This window comes from Ailuropoda melanoleuca, chromosome 7 (genome assembly GCF_002007445.2).
Source record: "Ailuropoda melanoleuca isolate Jingjing chromosome 7, ASM200744v2, whole genome shotgun sequence".
Taxonomy (NCBI): Eukaryota; Metazoa; Chordata; class Mammalia; order Carnivora; family Ursidae; genus Ailuropoda; species Ailuropoda melanoleuca.
In genome coordinates, this window is record NC_048224.1 from 12227478 (window position 1) to 12248593 (window position 21116).

A 21116-nucleotide genomic window follows, 5' to 3' on the forward strand; every position below is an offset into this window, starting at 1 on the left:
GTGCGTGGCAGGTTGGCTTGCGTGGTCTGCAGTTTCTAGCCTTGCTGTGCTTGCTTGGTTTCAGGAGAATGACTGGGGTGCTTAGAAAACCTCGTGAGGTGGAGAAAGGGAGCAGTGTGAGGGCAAAGGCAGGCAGCGCCAGGCAGGGTCAGGAGGGGACTTTGCAGGCAGGGGCTTTCCTCTGGCTGAGAAACATCATTTACCTTGGCCTTTCCTGTCATGTCGGAAGGTGGCCACAGTCACCTCCATCCCTGCCCTGAGCCTGGTGGGTGATAGGTTGAGAGCTGAGGAACCTCTTTGCTCTTAGATCTGATCTTTCAAGCCCTGGGAGCTGACTGAGAAGCCGCAGACAGGAGAACATTGCTCATGGCACTCTGGAGATGCCCCTGGAAATTCCAAGCGACAGTTTTTAGCATGTTTGTAGTAGAGGACCTTTTTCTTTTTCATTTCTTTATTTCTTCCTTTCTTTCTTTTTTTAAAGTAGGCTCCACACCCAGCGTGGAGCCCAACACAGGCCTTGAACTCACGACCCTGAGATCCAGACCTGAGCTGAGATCAAGAGTCGGATGCTTAACGACCAACAGAGCCACTCAGGCTGCCCCTTTCTTTTTCATTTTTTGAAGAGAGGAGTGAGGGAATGTTATGAGCAGGTGAAAGAAGATGGGGCAATGGATGTAGTTATTAAAGCTTACTACCTTTAGTAATGAAACCATCCTGCGGGACAGAGAAGTGACCGCTTAGGACTTTCTGTTGCCGGCACCTTTTCTCTGGGAAGACGGGACCCCATTGTCTTCAGCTTGGGGAGAGTCCTTTGGAGCCCTGAGCACCACAGATGTCTATGTCCCTGGCTTTGGAGACTCCCTGGGTTTGAATCCTAGCTTCCCTGCTTACAAACGGTGGGACTCGTCTGGACTCTTTCACTTTCTGTTTCCTCATTTGTCAAATTAGGTAAATAATCCTCTCCTGAGAGAACCCTACAAGGCACCAGAGAGTACTGGAAACATGGCAAGTGCTCAGAGTTAGCTTCCAGAGCTAACAATGGCACACGGAGATTTCTGCCCAGCATTCCTGCGACAGACACATACACACACACACACACACACACACACACACACACACACAGAAGGAGAAAGTGGGACTGTAGATGCGAATGAAGGAAAGGCGAATGTTGCGGGAGAGTAGCGCACTATAAATAAGGATTGCCACTCCAGTCGTCCGCCTTCAACCTGCCAGTGACGGGGAGAGCAAGACGACCAAACCCCTTTTTGTGGGCCTCACTGCCCAGGACAGGGGGACAGGTGTAGCTCTGAGTCCAAGTGGCAGCCAGACCAAAGACTTCATGTCAAAAACCAGGGTTTCTGTAGACCAGGGATTGTGTGGCTTAGCTGTCCGAGTTAACGTCTCTTTTTGTGATCTAGACTTTGCTGGAATATTTCTTTCTTTCCTTCTTTCTTTCTTTCTTTCTTTCTTTCTTTCTTTCTTTCTTTCTTTCCTTCTTTCTTTTTTTAAAGATTTTATTTATTTAACAGAGAGAAAGAGACAGACACAGAGAGAAGGAACACAAGCAGGGGGAGTGGGAGAGGAAGAAGCAGGCTCCCAGCGGAGGAGCTCAATGTGGGGCTCGATCCCATAATGCCAGGATGACACCCTGAGCGGAAGGCAGACGTTTAACCGCTGTGCCACCCAGGCGCCCCTGCTGAATATTTCTAAAAATACATCAAAAGTAGTTCCAGTGTGAGATTTTCTGGAGAAGGGGCAGCAGAGCGTGGTGGCTAAGTGTATCGGAGAGACATGGCTTTGGGGAATGGGGTGTTGTTTTTTTTTTTTTTTAAAGCTCTGTTACCTCGTTTGGTCATCTGTAAACTGCAGATATTAAGAGTACATTACAGGGTCGGAAATACAGGGGGGAAATCCTGCAAGGTGTACAGTGTCTTGTCCAGAGTAAGGACTCAGTAGGGCGAGCAGTTATTAGGAATGACTAATATGGATAAGTGTTTTGGAGAATGTCTAGGTCAGCAGGGACATTATTAAAGTTTACCATATGAATAGGAATAATTGGTAGGTTAAAAAACAAGGCATTCTTTGGTCTTGCCTACAATGTCCTAAGAATCATCATACACTCAGCTGTTGATGGTTATTAATAATTTTTAGACATTTTTGTTTTGAGAAAAAAAAAAACCCAAGAACAAAGAGCTAGGATATGCTAATTATTTCCATTTCTTAAAGACTTATCCTGCTGTGATTTTTACGATTTTGCCCTCAGTTTATAATCCAATTCAGTTTTTGAATCCTGAATTACCAGGCTGGGGTCTGGCCATCCTGCTCTGGCTGCATGACTGGGGGCCAGGGCCTTAGACTCTGCGGGCCTTATCAGTTCCTTACTTAGAAAAGGCCCAGATGCTGGAATCCTGTGAGTTATCATGGGCTAGTTGTTCTATATAGATGACATTTTAGTCCTCCAGGGTAGTTTAAAGCAGATTTCCATCCCTTGAGGGGCATCTGGGAAGTTTGTGGACAGGGTTTTGGTAGTTACCGTGATGGAGGTTTTATCATCCATGAAATCCATTTCGCTTCGGAAGAGTAAAGGGGGCATCACCAGGTATTTGTTATAAAAGAGCACAGGGTCTGACGGAGTTGCGAACCTCTACTCTAAAGGGTGGCTAATGGTGACAGCAGTAGCGGCTTTGTTAAGTGGATGGTGTTGGGCTGTTTTGATTTGGGGGAATCGAGGAAGATGCGTGATTGGTTTCCCTGACCTGCTGTTCCCGTTAGAGCCCATAATGGGCTGGAAAGAGGAGGACAGGACCAGAGACCAGGGGTTGCCTAGTGTCACCGATAAGACAGCACTCTGTCAGGACCCTACGCTCCTCAGACAGGGCCAGCGCTCTTGTCCTCAGGACCCCTCGTGACTCAGGGCTGGGCCGGGCTGGCTCTGACTTGTGTGGACTTCTGCAGGTGGCTTTGGTCCGCTCTGCCGCCTTCTTGCAGCGCATTCCTCCGCACCCTCTGGACCCTCGGGGGCAGTGTCTGCCTCTGTTCTGAAAGAAAGCAAGTTTCCTCATGCTTGCGGCCTTTGAACTCTTTGTAATGCCCTCCAGGGCTTTAGGGATTGCCACAGTCCTGCCCCGTCAGGCTTGCCCTGAGGGTAGCTGTTACTGACAATCACATTATTTAAAATAGCATTTATTCTCGAACAGTGGGAAGGAGAACAGTAACAGTGGATTTGATTAGCGCATGACCACGTTCCAGACACCATGTTAAGTGCTTTAATACTCATAGGAACATCATGGGGTAGGGGGTCTTCTTTTTTTTTTTTTTTTAAAGATTTTATTCATTTGACAGAGACAGCCAGCGAGAGAGGGAACACAAGCAGGGGGAGTGGGAGAGGAAGAAGCAGGCTCATAGAGGAAGAGCCTGATGTGGGGCTCGATCCCATAACACCCGGGATCACGCCCTGAGCCGAAGGCGCCATCCAGGCTCCCCGGGGGTCTTCTTTTTCATATGGTAAACGTGAGGCTTGGAGGGTCTCGGGACCTGCGGGAAGGTCCCACAGCTACTAAGTGGTGGAAGCAGCTCACTATCTCCTGAACCATGGATCTTAAAGAAGTAATGCCATTTAGCGAGTGTTTTTTCTTTTTCTTTTTTTTTTCTTTTACCTGTTATCCAGTCTAAAGAGGCTGAAAAGCCTTGGTACAGGTCATAGCACCTCAAAACTCAGTGAAAGAGGTATTGTGGGTCCCCAAGGGCCATTTGCATGACGGGGGGAGGGGAGTTGCGGGCTGTCATCCTCAGGCTGGAGCAGGCAGCCTTTCCTCCAGTAACGAAGGATGCCAGCCAAGGCCAGGAGGAAAACACTGATTCGCCTGAGGATTTGCTGCCTGGACCCTTTCCCGCATACGTATTTTTTTCTCTGGTCGAAGTTCAGGGTTCCAATTCCTGTTCATTCCTGTCAGAAAGTTGGCAGCTCGATCAATGATTTCCTGCACCTTGATGATAAATGGTTTTCCTCTTTAAGAGATAAATTTGTATTTTGGAGGTCTCAATGTACTTTGATTTCTTTATAATGGAATTTCATTCAAATGAGTTTCCCAACTGTGACCCGTTCCAGGGCTTTCGGCCAAAGTAAACTGTGCTAATGAGGAATAAAAGAAACTTCAGGAAAATCATGTGCTTCTAAATTTCAGTCATGGATGAGGCCTTGGGGATCATCTAGTCCAGCCTTTTCATTTTATAGATAAGGAAATGGAGTCCCAGGGAGAGAAGAAGGAGCATGTCCAGGATCACGTCGCCTCTTCTGGCTCTTTCTACTGAAAGTACATCCACTGAAGGGTGTGAGGATGGTATTTTCTTGTTTCCTTCTTACAGATTTATTTATTTGAGAGAGAAGGAGAGAGCGTGCACATGTGTGTGTGCAAGAGTGGAGGGAGGGACAGAGGAGGAGGGAGAGGGACAAGCAGACTCCCTACTGAGCATGGAGCCTGATGGGGGGCTCGATCTCATGACCCGGAGATTATGACCTGAGCCGGAACCAAGAGTTGGCTGCTTAACTGACTGAGCTACCCAGGCACCCTGAGGATGGTATTTTTCTAAGATCTGTCATGTCAAAAACTTGTCAACACAAAATTCCAGTGCATGCTAGTCTATGAGTTGCCAGTAAATATAGACACTCCTAGAATTTTTTCTTAAGACTGTTAGCTATATGTGCTAGACACAGATTTTTTTTTTTCTTAAGATTTATTTGACAGAGAGAGCGCAAGCAGGGGAAGCGGCAGGCAAAGGGAGAAGGAGAAGCAGGCTCCCGCTGAGCAGGGAGCCCAATGCAGAACTCGATCCCAGGACCCTGAGATCATGACCTGAGCCAAAGGCAGACGCTTAACCAACTGAGCCACCCAGGTGCCCAGATTCTTTCTTTTAAGCTAGGGAGCTTTGTGGTTTGTAAATGGTCCCTGTTTTTCTTATGAAAGTCCTCCACGTTCGCCTTGTAGGACAGGTATCTGCCAGCTGGGTCCTGTGAGCCAAATGGGTCCACTGCCTGCTTTTGCAATTCAAGTTTTATTGGGGTACAGCCATGCCCATTCCCTTACTGCTTGTCTCCAGGGGCAGACTTAGGGAGCTAGGGAGGTCTTAGGACTTGCAAAACCCAAGATGATTGTGCTCTCACCTTTTACAGAAAAAGTTTGTTAGACCCTGCTATACAATATCTGAAAGAAATACAGAAAAAAGTAACACTATGAGAACAGTTAACCATATCTGACCTTCAGGGACTGAGATGGACTCTCATTTTACCATTCTCCTGGCTAAATGTTTGTCCAATTTCTGGTTATTTCCTAAGGATAAGCTGCTTGAAGTGGAATTCCCGAGCCCGTGGGCGGGCGTGGGTTTGAGACTCCCGGTACGCAGTGCACCACTTCTCAGCTTGCATGCCTGCCTGCTGTGCTTGGCCAGCATTCACCGAACAGACAAGAGCTCCTTGGCTAACAGTTCGGTTTGCTTTCATTGATTCAGGGGCAGGTTCAAGGCGGTGGTCTGCGTCCTTTCTGCCGTTACGACATGCCTGGCGTTTGTCAAGCCCGCCATCAACAACATCTCTCTGATGACCCTCGGGGTTCCTTGCACCGTGCTGCTCATTGCAGAGCTAAGGAGGTGGGTGCCTTTGTTCTTCCTGCCTGCCCCTTAGGCGATCCCTGTGCTGGGAACACACCAGCTTCTGTTTTTTGTTTTTTTTTTTTTAAAGATTTATTTATTTATTTGAGAGAGAGAGAGCCTGAGCAGGGGAAGGGGGAGAGGGAGAGGGAGAATCTCAAGCAAACTCCCACTGAGCACAGAGCCCCACACAGGGCTTGATCCCACGACCCTGAGCTGAAACCAAGAGTCGGATGCTTAACCGACTGCAGCACCCAGGTGTCCAGCTTCTGTTTTTTTTTTTTCCTTTTTACTGCCCTCGAGTGTGGAAGAGGAGTTTGAGTCTTCCCGTAGAGTTAGTTCCTGACTGTTGGGTTAGAAGCACATTTGATGGTTTGGCTCAAAATGGTCATGGTCGCACCTCCAGAAAGAGGGGAGCAGCTGTTTAGTGGCTACAGGGCATCCCAATGACCTGAAGCTAGCTTAGAAGGAACAGCTCAAGGACCTGGTGAGTGCCTAGACCAGCCTGCGAGACTTAATTCTGTACAAAGAATAGATTTGCTCATATGAGAAGAAGAAAAGTCCTAATGAGGTTATTGCATTCACACGGAAGGAAAAACAAATGTCTACATAAAAGGCAACATGGATCCAGGCATAATGCTGTTGACTGTGCTTGTCTCCCTGATGCTTGGTTTCATATTTACAGCCTCTCTGGTAAAGCCTTTGCTCTTTGCTTAAGGATTTTCCTTTGGAAAGTTGTATACTCAAGTTCAGGTTGCTATCTAGAAACAGTTTAGCATTGTGTGTACATGATTACTTCTTTAACCCCAAAATACATCAAATCACCACCCTTATCGTAGTGAAAATGCTGCTTTTTCTTTGTGCCCATCTTTAGAAGTGTGTTTTAATTCATGACTTTCTCATTGTTACGGACATGGCGACATGGCGTTTAACTGAAGTTTCCTTTGTATCTGTCTTCCTTTGTGTGAGAGTTGCTCTGTGTAACGTGTTGACAGCTTTCTCTCAGCCTTTGTTTTGAGGGGAGATATATGGTTCTTCCTGCTGCTTTGCCTCTGGGGGCTGCTTTGAATGTTGGCCATACCAGGCAGGGTCAAAGGTGATTGAAGAAGTATTTAAAAGTACTGGCTCGCAGAGGAAGGATGCTGTCCGGTCTTGTCTTGTTGGCTTCCCTCTGTAGCCTTGAAGGAGTGGAAAAATAAGAGACTGGTTTCAGAACACTCACAGGATTTTGAAGCTCTTTGGAAAACACACAAATTGCCAATAAAGAGATCTGAAATGGATTTGTAATAGTCCAGGGGTGCTGGCTTATATTAGGCCTAAACTGAATAGAATATTCAGGACTTAGAATATTCAGGACTAAGTTTCTTATCTAAGAATTCATTGCAATCCAGTTCATTTTAACCCTTGATACTGTGTTTTAGCCTGAAATTTTGTTAAAAAGTAGCTTAAGGGAAGGGAAAATATTTATAATTTATAATATTTAAATAAGAACAAATGAGAGAAGACTGTGGTTAGGGCAGATTATGGTTGAAATAAATTCTCCTTCATGAGTGTGACCTTTAAGCAGGGAAACATTTTCTTTTATGTTTTTTATTTTTTATTTTAAGATTTTATTTATTTGAGAGAGAGAGAGTGTACAAGCGGGGGGAGGGGCAGAGGGAGAGGGAGAGAGAGAAGCAGACTCCCCACTGAGCAGGGAGCCCAATGTGGGACTCGATCTCAGGACCTTGGGATCCTGAGCTGAGCCAAAGGCAGACGCTTAACCAACTGAGCCACGCAGACTCCCACATTTTCCTTTAATACTCTATTCTTTGTACATAATTACAAAGGAAATCATCTGTGTTTCATACTTAAAAGTCTTTGCCCCTGAAAAGCTAGCCACCACTGTAGCTCATTGGTCTCCATCATTACATTTACAAATGGCAGCGTCATGGGAAGTAGTCTTCCTTCCTGCTGGGGTCTTTCTACCCATGGATCATTCCTTTCATTCTCCTATACATACTTTACTCCTCTGAATTGTCTACTGGGTCCTCACCCCTCCTTAAGCAGTCCTTCCCATTGGCCTGTAAAAACACTTGAGTCTCTCCCATCTTCCCGAGCTCTCAGCCTGGGCTCAGTCCAGGTCTGTCTCCAACCACCACCTTGCTCTCTCTCGTCTGTCACAGCCCAACGTCTTAGAAGTGCTTATTATAAGTGATCTCTACGCCCAACATGGGGCTCGAACTCAAGACCCTGAGAACAAGAGTCACATGCACTACCAGCTGGGCCAGCCAGGTGCCACAGCCCAATGTCTTTAAAGGTTGTCTTCATCCCTCAGCTCTTTTCTTCTTCAGCCCGCTCCGTCTAGCTTCTGCTCCATTTTGATACCCAAGCCACCTTTGGTCTTATGCCCAGTGATGGTTCCTCAGCCCTCCTGTGTCTTATCTGCTCTTCTCTCAGCTGATTGCACAACTCACCCCCTTATCCTTGACGCATTCTTCCCCATGCCTCCCAGGACGCCACACTCGCCGCGGATTCCACTCACTCCGCGGCAGCTTCTCCGTCTCTCATGTGAGCTTGTTTGCTACGCACCTTTGCATGTAGGGGTCCCTTAAGGTGACCTCTCGCTTCAGCTTTCCTCCCCCTACACTTGGCCCTGGAAGATCTCATCGACAGTTACTGAACACGTGCAAATGTCTCCCAGGTGTATGTCTGACTCTGTCCTTCCTTCTACCTCCGCCATGGCATCTAGCCGCCTGTCCCACCTCTGGCTCCACCTGTCACAGCCATCTCGAATTCAACCAGATTCCCGATCTGCCTTTTCTAGTTCTGGTTCTCCTAATATTTCCAGCGATCGTAAATGAGAGCACCATTTACCCATTCGCTCGAGGCAGAGCCTGGCTCCTTCTTCCTTCCCTGAACATCCCATCGATCACTTTCATTTTTCCTTTAGTTGACATTACAATTGACATCGAGTTCAATATCCTCAACATGGCCCCTGCTTGTCTCTTAGCTGACCTTGCAATTAGGATGACGTTCAAAATCCTAACATGGCCCCCACCTGCTGATCTGTCCTGCATGAAGCTCCCCTTACATTCTGTCCTCTTGCTGTTCTGACCTTCCCTATCCTCCAGGTCCTCGCTCATACTGTCCCTTCCTCTGACTCTCCTGCTTGGCTCACTTCTGGCTCATCGTTGACTCACCTGTTTGGCTTCATTGCTCATAGCACCTCAAACTTCTTTCTGGCACCCCTCCCAATTGTAATTAAAAATTATTTGTGCTGGTTTTGTTGTTGTTGTTGTTGTTGTTTAGTGTCCGTCCCTTTTCTTGATGTAGACTCCGTGGGCAGGGATGAGACCCCTATGTTCACTGCTGTGTCCCGGTTCCCACCTGAGTCCCAGCAAAGAAAGAGAAGATGGTTGTTGGTCTGCTTTGTTAAAATTCCCAGACAGGGGATGCCCTTGCTGCTCTTTGCATTTCCTTCCAGAACCTTCCCTGCTGACATTAGTGATGATCTGTAATGGCTAAATATTTCCCGTCCAGCCTCCCTCTGCTCAAAGGAGCTAGGGAAGCTCTCTGTTTCTCATTAGTCTTGTTTTTAGAGCTTGTTTCTAGTATTTTCTTATTTTCATTGTCCTTTCTGAACTTTCTCTCAGACCAGGTGGCAATAACATTTTATTTGGGGTTATGACCGGACATTTACTGAAATTTGTGTTGTCATATTACCAAGTGACGCAGCTGCATTTAATATATTTTAAAGTAGGTGTTTTTTTGTTCCCCCTAATTATAGGAGTGAGTCTGTTAAGGATGAACAACTTCGAGAATACAAAAGGGTTAAGAAGAGGGCTGCAGATAATCAGCTCAGATTTTTTTTTTTATCCTAGAATAGGGTCCTGCTGTATATATCACTTTTGTTCTACTTTTTCCATTTAATCTCACATTGATATTTTGATAGGAGCCCTGAAAAGTGGGAATAAAACCCGAAGGAGCCCAGGTTTGGGGAAGACCCAAGTGCACACAGGCCTGGTCAGCAGCAGGTAGCAGGACCTGTCCCTTTAGCAACAGAGGAGGGGACAGTACCAGGCCACCCGGAGACCCTGACTCTGCAGGGCTTTCCCCCTACGGGACTCATCACCTGTCAGGAGAGGCGGGATGTCACTGACGTGCACTGCCTCTCCAGCACACTGAGTTGTGTTCTGGTGTGTTCCTTAAGCCGGAGTATCTAGGTTTAATTGAATTGAGTGTACATGGGTCCTCTTGTACCAAATTGTCTATAGTTGTTGACACTTGTTTTTGTCTGTGTTCATTTTATCTTTTAAAATAGCAAGGCAAGAGGCCTTTTCATTTTGCCTTCGCAGTGCCTAGCGTGCATTCAGAGAATTTGGTACCCAGTCCATGTGGTTACTGTTTAAAAAAAAAAAAAAAAAGAAAAAAAAATCCGGAAAAAAAAATGTGCTCCTTAGATCCCTGAAATACAATTCACATCTTCCTTTACTTCCTTGTTTTATTTATTCATTCAGCAAGCGTTTATTTCATGCCTGTTGTGGGCCAGACACTGCATATACTTGGTGAAAAGCAGGTGGCGTTCCTAGTCTCGTTGAGCTTACTGTCTAGTCGGATACTAGACCTCCAACAAATAACTACACGAGTGAAAGCAATGTCAGCTTGTGCAGTGTTATGAAGGAAAATGGCGGGCGCTCCTGGTGCGGACAGCGTAATGGGGGCGGGGGCCGTCCGAGAAAGTCTATCTGAGAAGGCGCCCTGGAAGCCGAGACCTGAGGCGGCAGAGAAAGCTGAGCCGGGAGAGAAGAGGAGCCTCTGTGAGGGCGAACTGTTCGACGAAACCAAGTAGGGATTTAGTGTCTCCAGGCTGGGCCTGTATTGTTTCAAAAAATATTTCAAGGACTCCATTTAGCTCTCTTACAAAAGAGTATTTCAGTTTGTTTTTTGGAGTAGGCCTTTCTGAACCTGCTCCACCCTGGTTTCACGGATGCTTGTACTGATGCTTCCTCAGGTGGCCGGGAAAGGTACCAAGCAGTCAGGCTTTTGACACTTGTACAACAAATCTGAAATAGCTGTGACCCCTTCTCAGGGGCAGAGGTTACGTTGCACCCTGGGTCCCGAGAGACAGCGTGCCTGACCCGGGACCAGTCCGTGGCGGGAAGAAGACCCTGAGGGAGGGCTGAGAAGGACCCTCAGCCACCAGTTGCCTCTGAGCCTTCCCCCCCTAGGAAGGGAAATCACCCCCCTTTATGAACGATTCAAGAACAAGGAAGGGAAAAGGCAATGGAAATTTCTTTGGGCTGTTAGGATTGGCTTCTGAAAAATGTTTTGTCCCAGTGTATGTGAGAGCTTTTTCTTTGATTCAGCAAGTAGTGGGAGCCCTTTGTGTGCCCCATGCTGTTCCAGGGGAAGACCAACTGTCAGCAAGTACAGCATCGAGGATGCTAGAGGGGTTATAATCCCTACAGAGAAATTGGAGGAGAGAAGGAGGAAATGGTGGGGGGGGGGAAGCATCACTTAGGGGGGTGGAGACCCACGGTGCAATTGTTAACGGAGGTCAGGAAAGGGTTTACTGAGCCACATTTGAGCAGAGACTCAGGAGACGGTGAAGCATGTGGATATGTGAGGAAGAACATTCTAGGTGGCAGGAACAGCCAATGCTAAGGTCTAGGGAGCATGCTGGAACATTCCTATTTGAGGAATGCAAGGATCCCTGGTCAGGGGTGGGGCGGGGCTTAATAAGCCGAGGCAGCGAGGGGCAGAGTATGTAGGAGAACAGGGGTTCATTACGGACATGGTAAATTCAGGTCTGTGTCACCCATGGGTGGACATGTCCAGAAGGTAGCTGCATATGTGTCTCGAGGCAGGGAGAGGCCTGGGTGAGAACACGGCTTTGGGAGTCATCTGTGTATGTACGTGTGGTAGCTGCATCCACAAGCCTGTGGGGAGACAGCACGTTGGGCTGGACCTCCAGTGCCGAGGGGCTAGGGTAGGGGGTGTGAGGAGCCAGAGAAGAGGGGCCAGCAAGGTGGGTGGCAACCCAGACTGAGGATGATGCTTTCTGGATCCCTGTGCAGGTGTGACAACGTGCGTGTCTTTAAGCTGGGCCTCTTCTCGGGCCTCTGGTGGACCCTGGCGCTCTTCTGCTGGATCAGTGACCGAGCCTTCTGTGAGCTGCTGTCGTCTTTCCACTTTCCCTACCTGCACTGCGTGTGGTAAGGCCCAGCCACCAGACGGGGGTCCGCACCTGCCGTTGGGCGTTCTTTTCCCTGCACGGTGCGCAGGGGTGCAAGGGCACAGAGCGCAGTCTGAGTGCGCCTCTCTCCTCGCAGAGACCTTGGTCAGACCTTTTGGAAGCAATGGAAGGTATTGTCAAAAGCAGCATAGGCTCCAGGGAGCAGGTTAGCGAGAACAGAGGGACCTAATTGTGTGTGCTTCAAGGCTGCGGTCTCTTACCTCTAGTTCCATTACTAAAGCATAAAGGACCTTGAAAACCAAATCCGTAACCTGAGCTCTAGCTAGATCGCCCAGGGTCCGGTGGGGGTGGGGTGGGGAAGGCTTGGGACAGAGGTGATGTGGGGATGGGGATGCCCAAGTGACCAGGGGAAGGCATCACAGGTCATCTGGGGACAGTCTCACCCATTCGCTTTACAGGTAGAGACAGCTGCCCAGAGAAGTGAATTAATTGTTCAGGATCGTTCACCTGGGAGTTGGGTCACTGGGAACTGGAGCAGCTGTGCACTGGAATGCTCAGGACACGTGCGGTTAAGTTAAAAAAAAAAAAAGCAGCAAGCAGTTTATTAAACAGCATGCAGAATCCTACACTCAGATGCTGAGGAGGAAATCAAGTGGTTTTTTTCCTTTGAACTTCAGCTCCAAACCCAGAGCCCCATTTCCCTGTCCCCCAGAACTTCTGATTGCAAAAGAGATCAAGGACCAAGGGAAATCTGCTTGAGGATGTCCCTTGTAAATTGAGAGCCCCTAGGGAAAATTCTAGTGGTAAGGAGCTAGAAAAACTTTATTAGATCCAAGATTCAGAAGAAACTTGACTTCTGTCAGAGATAAAACTCTGTGGTTTGAAAGAACTCGTGTGAATTCCCTTGAATGTGGGAACTTGTGCAGATCTAGGATGAGATCCAGCTTGCTCTCAGTTTAAGGCTTGGGGACTCCCAGGACTGTGGGCAAAAGTCAGAACAAAGCAAAACAGCACAAACTGGAGATTCCAGTCTGACGGCCCTTTTCCTGATATTTTTTAGGTTCAACCTTGACTCACACTAGTGAATTTATGCACGGTAAATTTGAGTTATAATGGATAATAAAATGCGGATTTTAAGTGTACACTTTGATGAGTTTTGATAAATGTATACACTTGTGTAAATATGACCTCATTCAAGGTACAGTAAGTACATATTATCCAGGTTTCTTGGTAATGTTAGCAATTTAAGTAAAATTCAGATATTAGATTGTAATAACTTTGGCTCAGACTTAACTTGTTTCTAAGTTTGACGTACTTCCTGCTTTTTCAAAGCAAACCATATTTTGTCCCAGTTATGACGCTTTAAGAACAAATTGAAACAGAAGTATAGAGAGGCTGTCATAATTCTGTCCACCGAAGTGATAACAATTGTTAACAGCCTGAGGCTAATCCTTCCAAATCTTAAGATTTTTAAATTTTAAGTAATTTCTGTGGCTGTTGTGGGGTTTGAACTCACAACCCCGGGATCAAGAGTCACTCACTGACTGAGCCAGCCAGGTGCCCCTCCTTCCAGATTTTTTTTTTTCTTTTGAAGATTACTTATTAGAGAGAGAGTGCGTGGGGGCGAGTGAGCACAGGAGGGGAGGGGCAGAGGGAGAGGGAGAGAGAAACTTAAGAAGACTCCATGCTGAGTGCAGAGCCCAACCTGGGGCTTGATCTCAAGACCCTGAGATCATGACCTGAGCCGAAACCAAGAGTTGGCCACTTAACTGAATGTGCCACCCATGCACTCCACCTTCCAGATTTTTCATATCTATTTCTCGAATTCTGCTTTTTAAAAACAAATATAGCATCATTCTATATGTGATAGAAATCATTTTGTTTTTTCTTATATAGGGAATACTAGATTGTGGACAACTTTTCCTACGGTGCATACATATTATCTTCCATTTTTTGTGTCCAATTAATATTTCACAGTATGGATGCTTTAGAATTCGTTTAGTCAACCTCTCTATTAATAGATAATTAGGTTATTTGTTCACATGCCTGAACATTTCCTTAGGTTAAGTTTTATATATCTATAGATTATATCTGTATCTATAGATATCAGTACATACATAGATCTATATTTCCAAAGTATTAATGCACACGTTTTATTAAAGTCCATAAGAGGGACACCTGGGTGGCTCAGTCGGTTAAGCATCTGCCTTCGACTCAGGTCATGATCCCAGGGTCCTGGGGTCGAGTCCGCATGGGGCTCCTTGCTCAGCAGGGAGTCTGCTTCTCCCTCTGCCTGCTGCTCCCCCCAGCACAAATTGAATCTTTCTCTTTCTCTCTCACAAATTGAATCTTTTTTTTAAAAAATAGAAGTCTAAGGTATTATCTAGTATATATGAAAATATGGGTAAAAGGCATTAACTCTTCAATCTTGTTAACCTAATTAAAAATATTTTTATTTTCACGTCTTTGTAAAAAATTAGCATTACTGTTGAGCACCTTTTCCAGCATAAGTTCATTGTGTGCGATTGAAAGGTACCTTTTCATTTGTCTTCCCTGTGCAGTGTTTCTATTTTTAAAAATGGATAGCTAGCACCTGGTGTCTGGCACGGAGTGACCAGTCACTACTGTCCAGGAACTGTATTATGCAAGTTTGCATCATTTTCAACAGAGGGTAGACTCCCACACTGACCCCTCATGGAGGCAACCTCCAGCTTCTGTATTATCCGCCTGAGGCCAGTGTCCGTCATGCCATCTTCACCCACCGCCTGCTCCCACACTGGTTGTTTTAAAGGGCATCCAGGGAAATGACTAGTTTTTGAGAGTTCTTTGGAATACAGGGATTTTTATCTTATTTTAGTTTTTGAGAGCGAGTGCACATGCACCAGGGGGTTGGGTAGAGGGAGAGGGAGAGAATCCTAAGCAGGCTCCTCGCTCAGTGCAGAGCCTAACACAGGGCTGGATCTCAGGATCCTCAGATCATGACCTGAGCCAAGCTCAAGAGTCGGCTGCTTAAACGACTGAGCCACCCGGGTGCCCCAGAATATAGGGATTTTAACTCTTTGGTCATATGGTACAAATAGTCGTGTCCCCCCCCGCCCGCACCGTGTTTTCCATTTTTCTTTCAGTATGTGATGGTATTTTTGTGCCATATTTGTTTCAACAGTCATATTCTCCCATCGCGGGTCTCTTCCTGTATGGTTTCTGGACTTTGTCATTGTCAGAAAGGCCTCCCCTACCAAAGTTTATAAAGATATTCTCTTTGACTATTTAAAAAAAAATAGGTTTTAAATCTTCAATTCATCTGGAATTCAGTTTCAGTCTAGGGTAGACAGAAGGGTTACCTGGTTTTAAATGGTCCCTCATTTGATAAAAGATTCATGTTACAACTTTTTACAGACACAGTGAAGTAAAAAAATTTCCCTACTAAACTGTAAAAGCAGTTTGGTCAGTATAAAAAGAATCCTAATAAAGGGCATAAACTATGTATAAGCAACGTTGGAGGAAGAAGGCAGGATCTAATCAGATGTTCTCAGTTCCACCTTCTTAGCACCTGTTTTAAATCCTTGGACCTCAGTCTTCAGGGTTGAGCCCCGAAGGCGTTTGCATGTTTGCTCCGGTTCCCAAGTGGAATACTTTAGAACTTTCTGAAGCAGGCATGTTTGCTGCAGAGTTATCCTTCTCCTGCGCTTCCGGGGATTGTTGGTTACCTTCACCCCCTCCTCGCCGCAAGAGGCGCTGTGCGGTCCTTCCCTCCAGGGAGGCAGGGAGGCGGGGTTGGGCCGGGGGAGGGGGAGGCTCGCCCGCGGGCGGCCATCTTTGTTTGCCCCCCACCCCCCAGGTGCTCACCTCCTGTGTCCTTTCACAGGCACATCCTCATCTGCCTTGCTGCCTACCTGGGCTGCGTATGCTTTGCCTACTTTGATGCTGCCTCCGAGATCCCTGAGCAGGGCCCCGTCATCAAGTTCTGGCCCAGCGAGAAATGGGCCTTCATCGGCGTCCCCTACGTGTCCCTCCTGTGTGCCAGCAAGAAGTCGCCCGTCAAGATCACGTGATGGCAGGGCAGGGGCTGGCTTCTCTGCTTGTTTCTCCTCATGCACCGGGCTTCACTTGCCGGCGAAGACAGCCGGTGGTTTGTAGAGTTAGGGGAAGGGCCTGTCTTTGTAGTATTCTGTTCCCTGGGCTCTAGCGTGTGTGTGGCGCACCAGGACTCCATCGTGCGTGGGGAGGAATGTCTTCCCCTTTTCCGAGGATGGAAAGTGGAGAGCTGAGGGGCACCAGGCACATCTTATCAGCGTCCCTTCCAGATGCCATGACTGGTTGGGCTCTATCCTTTGTGATGGCAGAGCAGCCCCCTGGGGGAGCCTCATTTCCCAGAAGGAGCTTGCTCCAGACCCCATCGTTCCCATGTGCCCTCAGAGTGGACCTTCCTGCTGACAGACTCTGACAGACAAGACCGTCTGACTGATGGAAAATGCCAGGGATTTTCATTTGGGGAAATGGCCCTAAAATAAAACCGAGCCAATGAAACCCACACAGGGCTCGTGTCTCAGGAGGCTACTGGTCCACTCGGAGACTCTCAGTAACCAGATTTTACATGTGCTTGTGAATCCTTTCTCTACTACCTCTGCTGAGAGACGGGGACTTCAGAGGAGGGTGAAGCGGACAGAAAAAACCCTCTGCGCCAAAAGCTAACTCCACTTTTAAGCCATTTGTGAAGATGAGCACGATTTCTAAATGTTGACATTGTTGGTCGTCCTCCCTCCCCCCGCCCCAGCCCAGTGGCCTCAAACACATGGAGAAGAATAGGTGTGGCTGAGCTCTCTGCACACAGACCCCTGCTCCTTACTGCTGAGCTCTGTAAGTTCAAGGCCTTGGGATGGTCACGGTGGGGATCCTGGTTCAACATCTGGAGTGCAAACAAAGTTCTGGAAACTTCTGCTGGTTGGAAGCCTTCTATTCTGAAGTTATCCTCGAAAACCTCACCTCCTCTTTGCCCTAATTTTCTGCGAGACTCGTACTCCTACCCTCACAGTACAAGGTGCTTCCTGCGGTTTCTCCGAGCATCTGACGGCTGCTTCTCTTGAGTACTGAAAGGACTACACGCTGACTTGTGGGGTTGCTGGTGCAGCGGGCAAGTCTGTTACCTTCTGAGTTTTTCCTCAGCTCAAATGACACTGGCTACCACTAACCTCTTCCCTGGGCTGAATGAAGGCTCCAGAACGGTCATCAAGGTGTGAGGGGGAATACAGGACCTCAGGGATACTCAATGGAACTCTGACATCTCCTGCTTTGCAACATTCCATTTTGAAAGAGAGCAGGACGGAGGTGTCCCTGTGAGGACGGGAGTCATGTCACCAAGGATCGAAGAGTTGGGGGCAGTACCAGTCTTTGGCATGTCTAGGAACTCTTGCTTTAATTAGAATTTTGTACAGGATCTGAAGTGAAAAGTCCAATAAGGAATAATGAATTGAGAGTTTAAAAATGAATGACTTTTCTACTTCTGTGGTTTTCAAGTTATTTTTAGCAGAACCCTATTTTTAGTAAGAAATCTTGATGGAACCCAAACGTGAGAAAGGTGTTGTATTCTATTCATTTATTTTATGGTTAAACTTATATATTTCCCTAATATCATGCAGTGAAAATGCAAGTGAAATTGTGGTTTCCATGGTAAAAAATTTGGTATTAAAGGAGTGTACCTGTTTATTATGGTTTAAAAATATATTTTGAAAAAAAGGTGGGGCTTCTAATGCACCTCTGAGACCTAGGTGGTTCATGGAACCAACGAGAGTTTTAAAACCGCTGTCTAGAATTTTTTAAAGGGAAATAGCAGTGCTCGTTTCAGATGGGTTAACCAAGCATGGGTTCTGGGCTCATCCATTCTGCAGTATAAAAGTGCTCTGAAATAGGGGGAAGCTTTGATGTACTTCAGGCCCAGCTGTCTTAGTGTGGAAGCATAGATGAGGAGAGGGTGTGGGAAGTGTTTGTGTTATAGGTGAGGTTTAATTTCTGTCTCGAGGTGATAGGAGCATTGTTACAGCAGTTAAGGAGGGACTGTGTCTCCCTGTCAGGTAAAGGAGTGGGTCCCTGAGGAATATCAGCTCTGCCTCTCAACTCTTTGACCTTGCTTTTCTGGAAGTTTCTGAGTGTCCTTTGGAAATAGGGATAAAATGTGACTGCTGGAAATAAGGAAATCAGTGCCCCGACTCAGGGCTGTTTCCATCCATCTTCTACAAGACAAATGACATAGTTAAGATGTCACAAGGGATGTTTTTGCTGTAAAACAAAAGCAAAAACAGAAGGCCCTTCTAGAGGTTGGTTTTAATGAACTGAGGGCTGATAAAGAAGTACGAATGGGTATATTTGAGGGCAAAAATAGAACTCTAACAAAAATCACTCTAGCTTGTTAGTGTGAAGAAGGTAAATCGAGAAGGTGGGAGTTGAACAATCTTATTTGAAGTTAGACTTATGGCATCATATTTATATTTACATTTATGTTTATAGTGTTTTCTAGCACAATGTACTTTTGAAAGGAAATTGGAAAACTACATGAAAGTTGAAGAGAAAAAAGTCTGTATTTCTATTGTCCAAGGACAATCATTGTTAATATATTGGTATTTTGGTGTATTTCCTTCTCATCTTCCCCCCTTCCCCCGTAGAGTTGTAAATAGCCGTCTTTTAGAGCGGACACTTCATCCAGTAGCTTGAGTGGACTGTAAATGCCAGTTGTGTGTTTCTCCTGAGGAACAGCTTTTGGAATGCACTGTGGTTAGCTATACACTTGAGAGCTCATCACTGGATTCTGACATACTGCTGAGTCTTCGTTTTCAGTTGAGCCTGGTATGAATAGGCCCTAAGAAAGAATGACTGAATTATAATCTACGTTTGGAGAGGCCCCTGCTCTTGGATCGAAGAGTCACAGGAAATCGCTGTTAAAAATAGGTTTTCAGATTTTAAAAAAAGTGAATAGCGTATTAATTGATGTGCACATCGAGAATCTTTTTGTTTTTTCCCCCTAATAGTGCAGGGACGTGGAGATTTGATGTTTGGGAGTTAGGTCATGGCAGTCACTCACTGGGACGGTCACATTTTTGTTCTGCTTAGATAGAACTTGCCTAAGATCGAGAGCCAGCAGGAATTGGATCTAAGATATTAAACATTACTATCCTCGTTTTCAAGCAATCATTCAGGTCACTAATTCTTATTTTATGGTGTTTGATTGAATGTTGCTTTTTAGAAAAAAATCTTTTCTCATCTTTATGATTATGTTGGTAGCACTTCAGTGACTGTGTTTAAAGTGTATGGGGAAGAGATACCTGAATCTAGTTGATAACAGGCTACATTTTGGGGGAAATTGGCCTGTCCCTCTGATGAGTGCCTACAACATTAAGTGTGGATCCAAGATGTTCTGTTGGGGGATCTAAGCTTGGTGGTCATCAAGCACAGACTTTCTAAAAAATACCGTAACTTGTTTTATTGGATTTCTCAGGTGTGTAAAAACATCTCATCAGTTCGTCATGCTTATGTGAGCCAGCGCCATGTTGGAGGCTCTGAGAGAGGGGCAGAGCCTTCCTGGCTCTTCATCCCGCGGGGCTGGCACGCAACCATCTCTGGGGGACAGGGAAGGGCTGAAGCTCGTCCAATGAGCCCCCCCTCTTATAGCTTCTTTTCCCCAAATGAGCTTGGAACCTTTCATTGCCAGCTCTTTGCCTGGGTGCTACCGTTCCAGCTGGCCAAAGAGAATTGGCAGGCTAGATTGGGGTTCTCAATGGATTTCATGGACATCCTTTTACAGATTAAAAAAAAAAAAAAAGCCTTTATTCTAAAGGACTAATTGTTTGAATTGTTCCTTTCTCTCTCTGTTAAACCAGATTGAAGACTATTTTATAATCCCAGTATGTAATCAGAGCGTATATAGTATTTTCAGATGTATACCCCTTGTTTTATACTTTATAGAGTTGTGCCGTATAAGGGTGGTGTGCCCACTGGCTGTGGTAGCATTTAGTCTCCATTGCTTTGGGAGTGATCTGAAGCCTTTTGAAATGGAGCTTTTGCACTTTACGCTTTTTTTTGTGAGCTATGATGGTTATAGTCAATATTAAAGCCGTAAGTGGCATTTTCTGTGAATATGTATGTTTGTATTTATTTACAAAATGATTTCTGAAATATCTGAACATGAAAAATGCATTTAATGGATTGTCAAGCAAAGCACATTTCCCCAATTTGTTAATGAATTTGGGTATCATTATTACTACACATACTTTAGATTAGCGTAGTTTTCTTCTCAGAGCTGTGAAATTAACACACCAGTATTTCCAGTATAAAGTGCCTAAGTGCATAAATTTCGTTAGCAGGAAAATCTGTATGTACCTGTTTTTAATTCCCTATGACCATTTTTTTATTAGTAAAGGTTTCATAGGCCGTCATATTTTAAAGAACAGTGTGACCATCAGAAGAGAGACTGCATCAGCATTATCAGTATCATTGCAGTGGGTTTTTAAAGACTTTTTTTTTTCTGGCCTGAGTGAAGGGGGAAGTGGATAAGGAATGGCCACAGAGCCTTTTGACGGTCTGGTGGGAGTCGTGAGTCTTCTCCCTAGGAAAATGCTTATCTATAAAATTGGGAATTCACGTGTCCTTAGAAGCCACCCAGATAAAGAGTTCCTGCAGGACAGGGTGCTAGACCAGGATTCAAATCCTCTCTGGGGCCAAAATTGGTCACCTCCATGGACAGGTCTGCTTTCCCAACTGCCCTCTAAAACTGGGAGCTTACATTCGCCTCAAGCCTCTTTCCTGGTTTATCGTATCAGACCCTCCATGTGATTGTATCTAGGTCTGTCATATTATTCTAGCTTTTGTATTGTCGAATTTTTCCATAATAAAAAATTTAAGAGGTGGAACATTTGGGGGTTTTGTCCTTCCTTCTCTGGGGTGGGGCTCAGCCTCCATCCTGCCCCAACTTAAGGGCACTGCTCACAGCCTCTTTCTCCGGCTAGGGATTCGTCTTCGCCTCAAGTGAGCACTTCTGTTGCTGACTGTCTCCAGGTCTGGTGGGTGGGTGACCCCCTACTTACCTGGGAAGTCTCTCTGGATGGTAGCTCACAAAAAGATCGACCTCACGTGTTTTTTGATTGGCTTATTTTATATTTCTTACTAAAACAAAACGTGATTGAACTGCTTTTGCAGAAGAGAGAACATATCACTATAGTAAAAATTTAACAAATAGCAAAAAATATAAATAAGTTTAACAAATAGAAATAAAATCAGCTTTTGCATTAAGGCCAGTCACAATAAAGGG

At 45.9% G+C, this 21116-nt stretch overlaps 1 protein-coding gene across 1 annotated transcript in view; it reads left to right on the forward strand.

The window, feature by feature from the left end:
• Positions 1 to 20711, forward strand: part of ACER2 (alkaline ceramidase 2) — a 32866-nt gene extending 12155 nt beyond the window's left edge. Inside the window, exons 4-6 of the mRNA XM_002918525.4 lie at positions 5506 to 5643; positions 11703 to 11840; positions 15687 to 20711. Coding sequence (XP_002918571.1) covers positions 5506 to 5643; positions 11703 to 11840; positions 15687 to 15873 — 463 coding nt within the window. The 3' untranslated portion in view covers positions 15874 to 20711. The remainder of the gene's footprint in view (positions 1 to 5505; positions 5644 to 11702; positions 11841 to 15686) is intronic.
• The last annotated feature ends 405 nt before the right edge of the window (positions 20712 to 21116 follow it).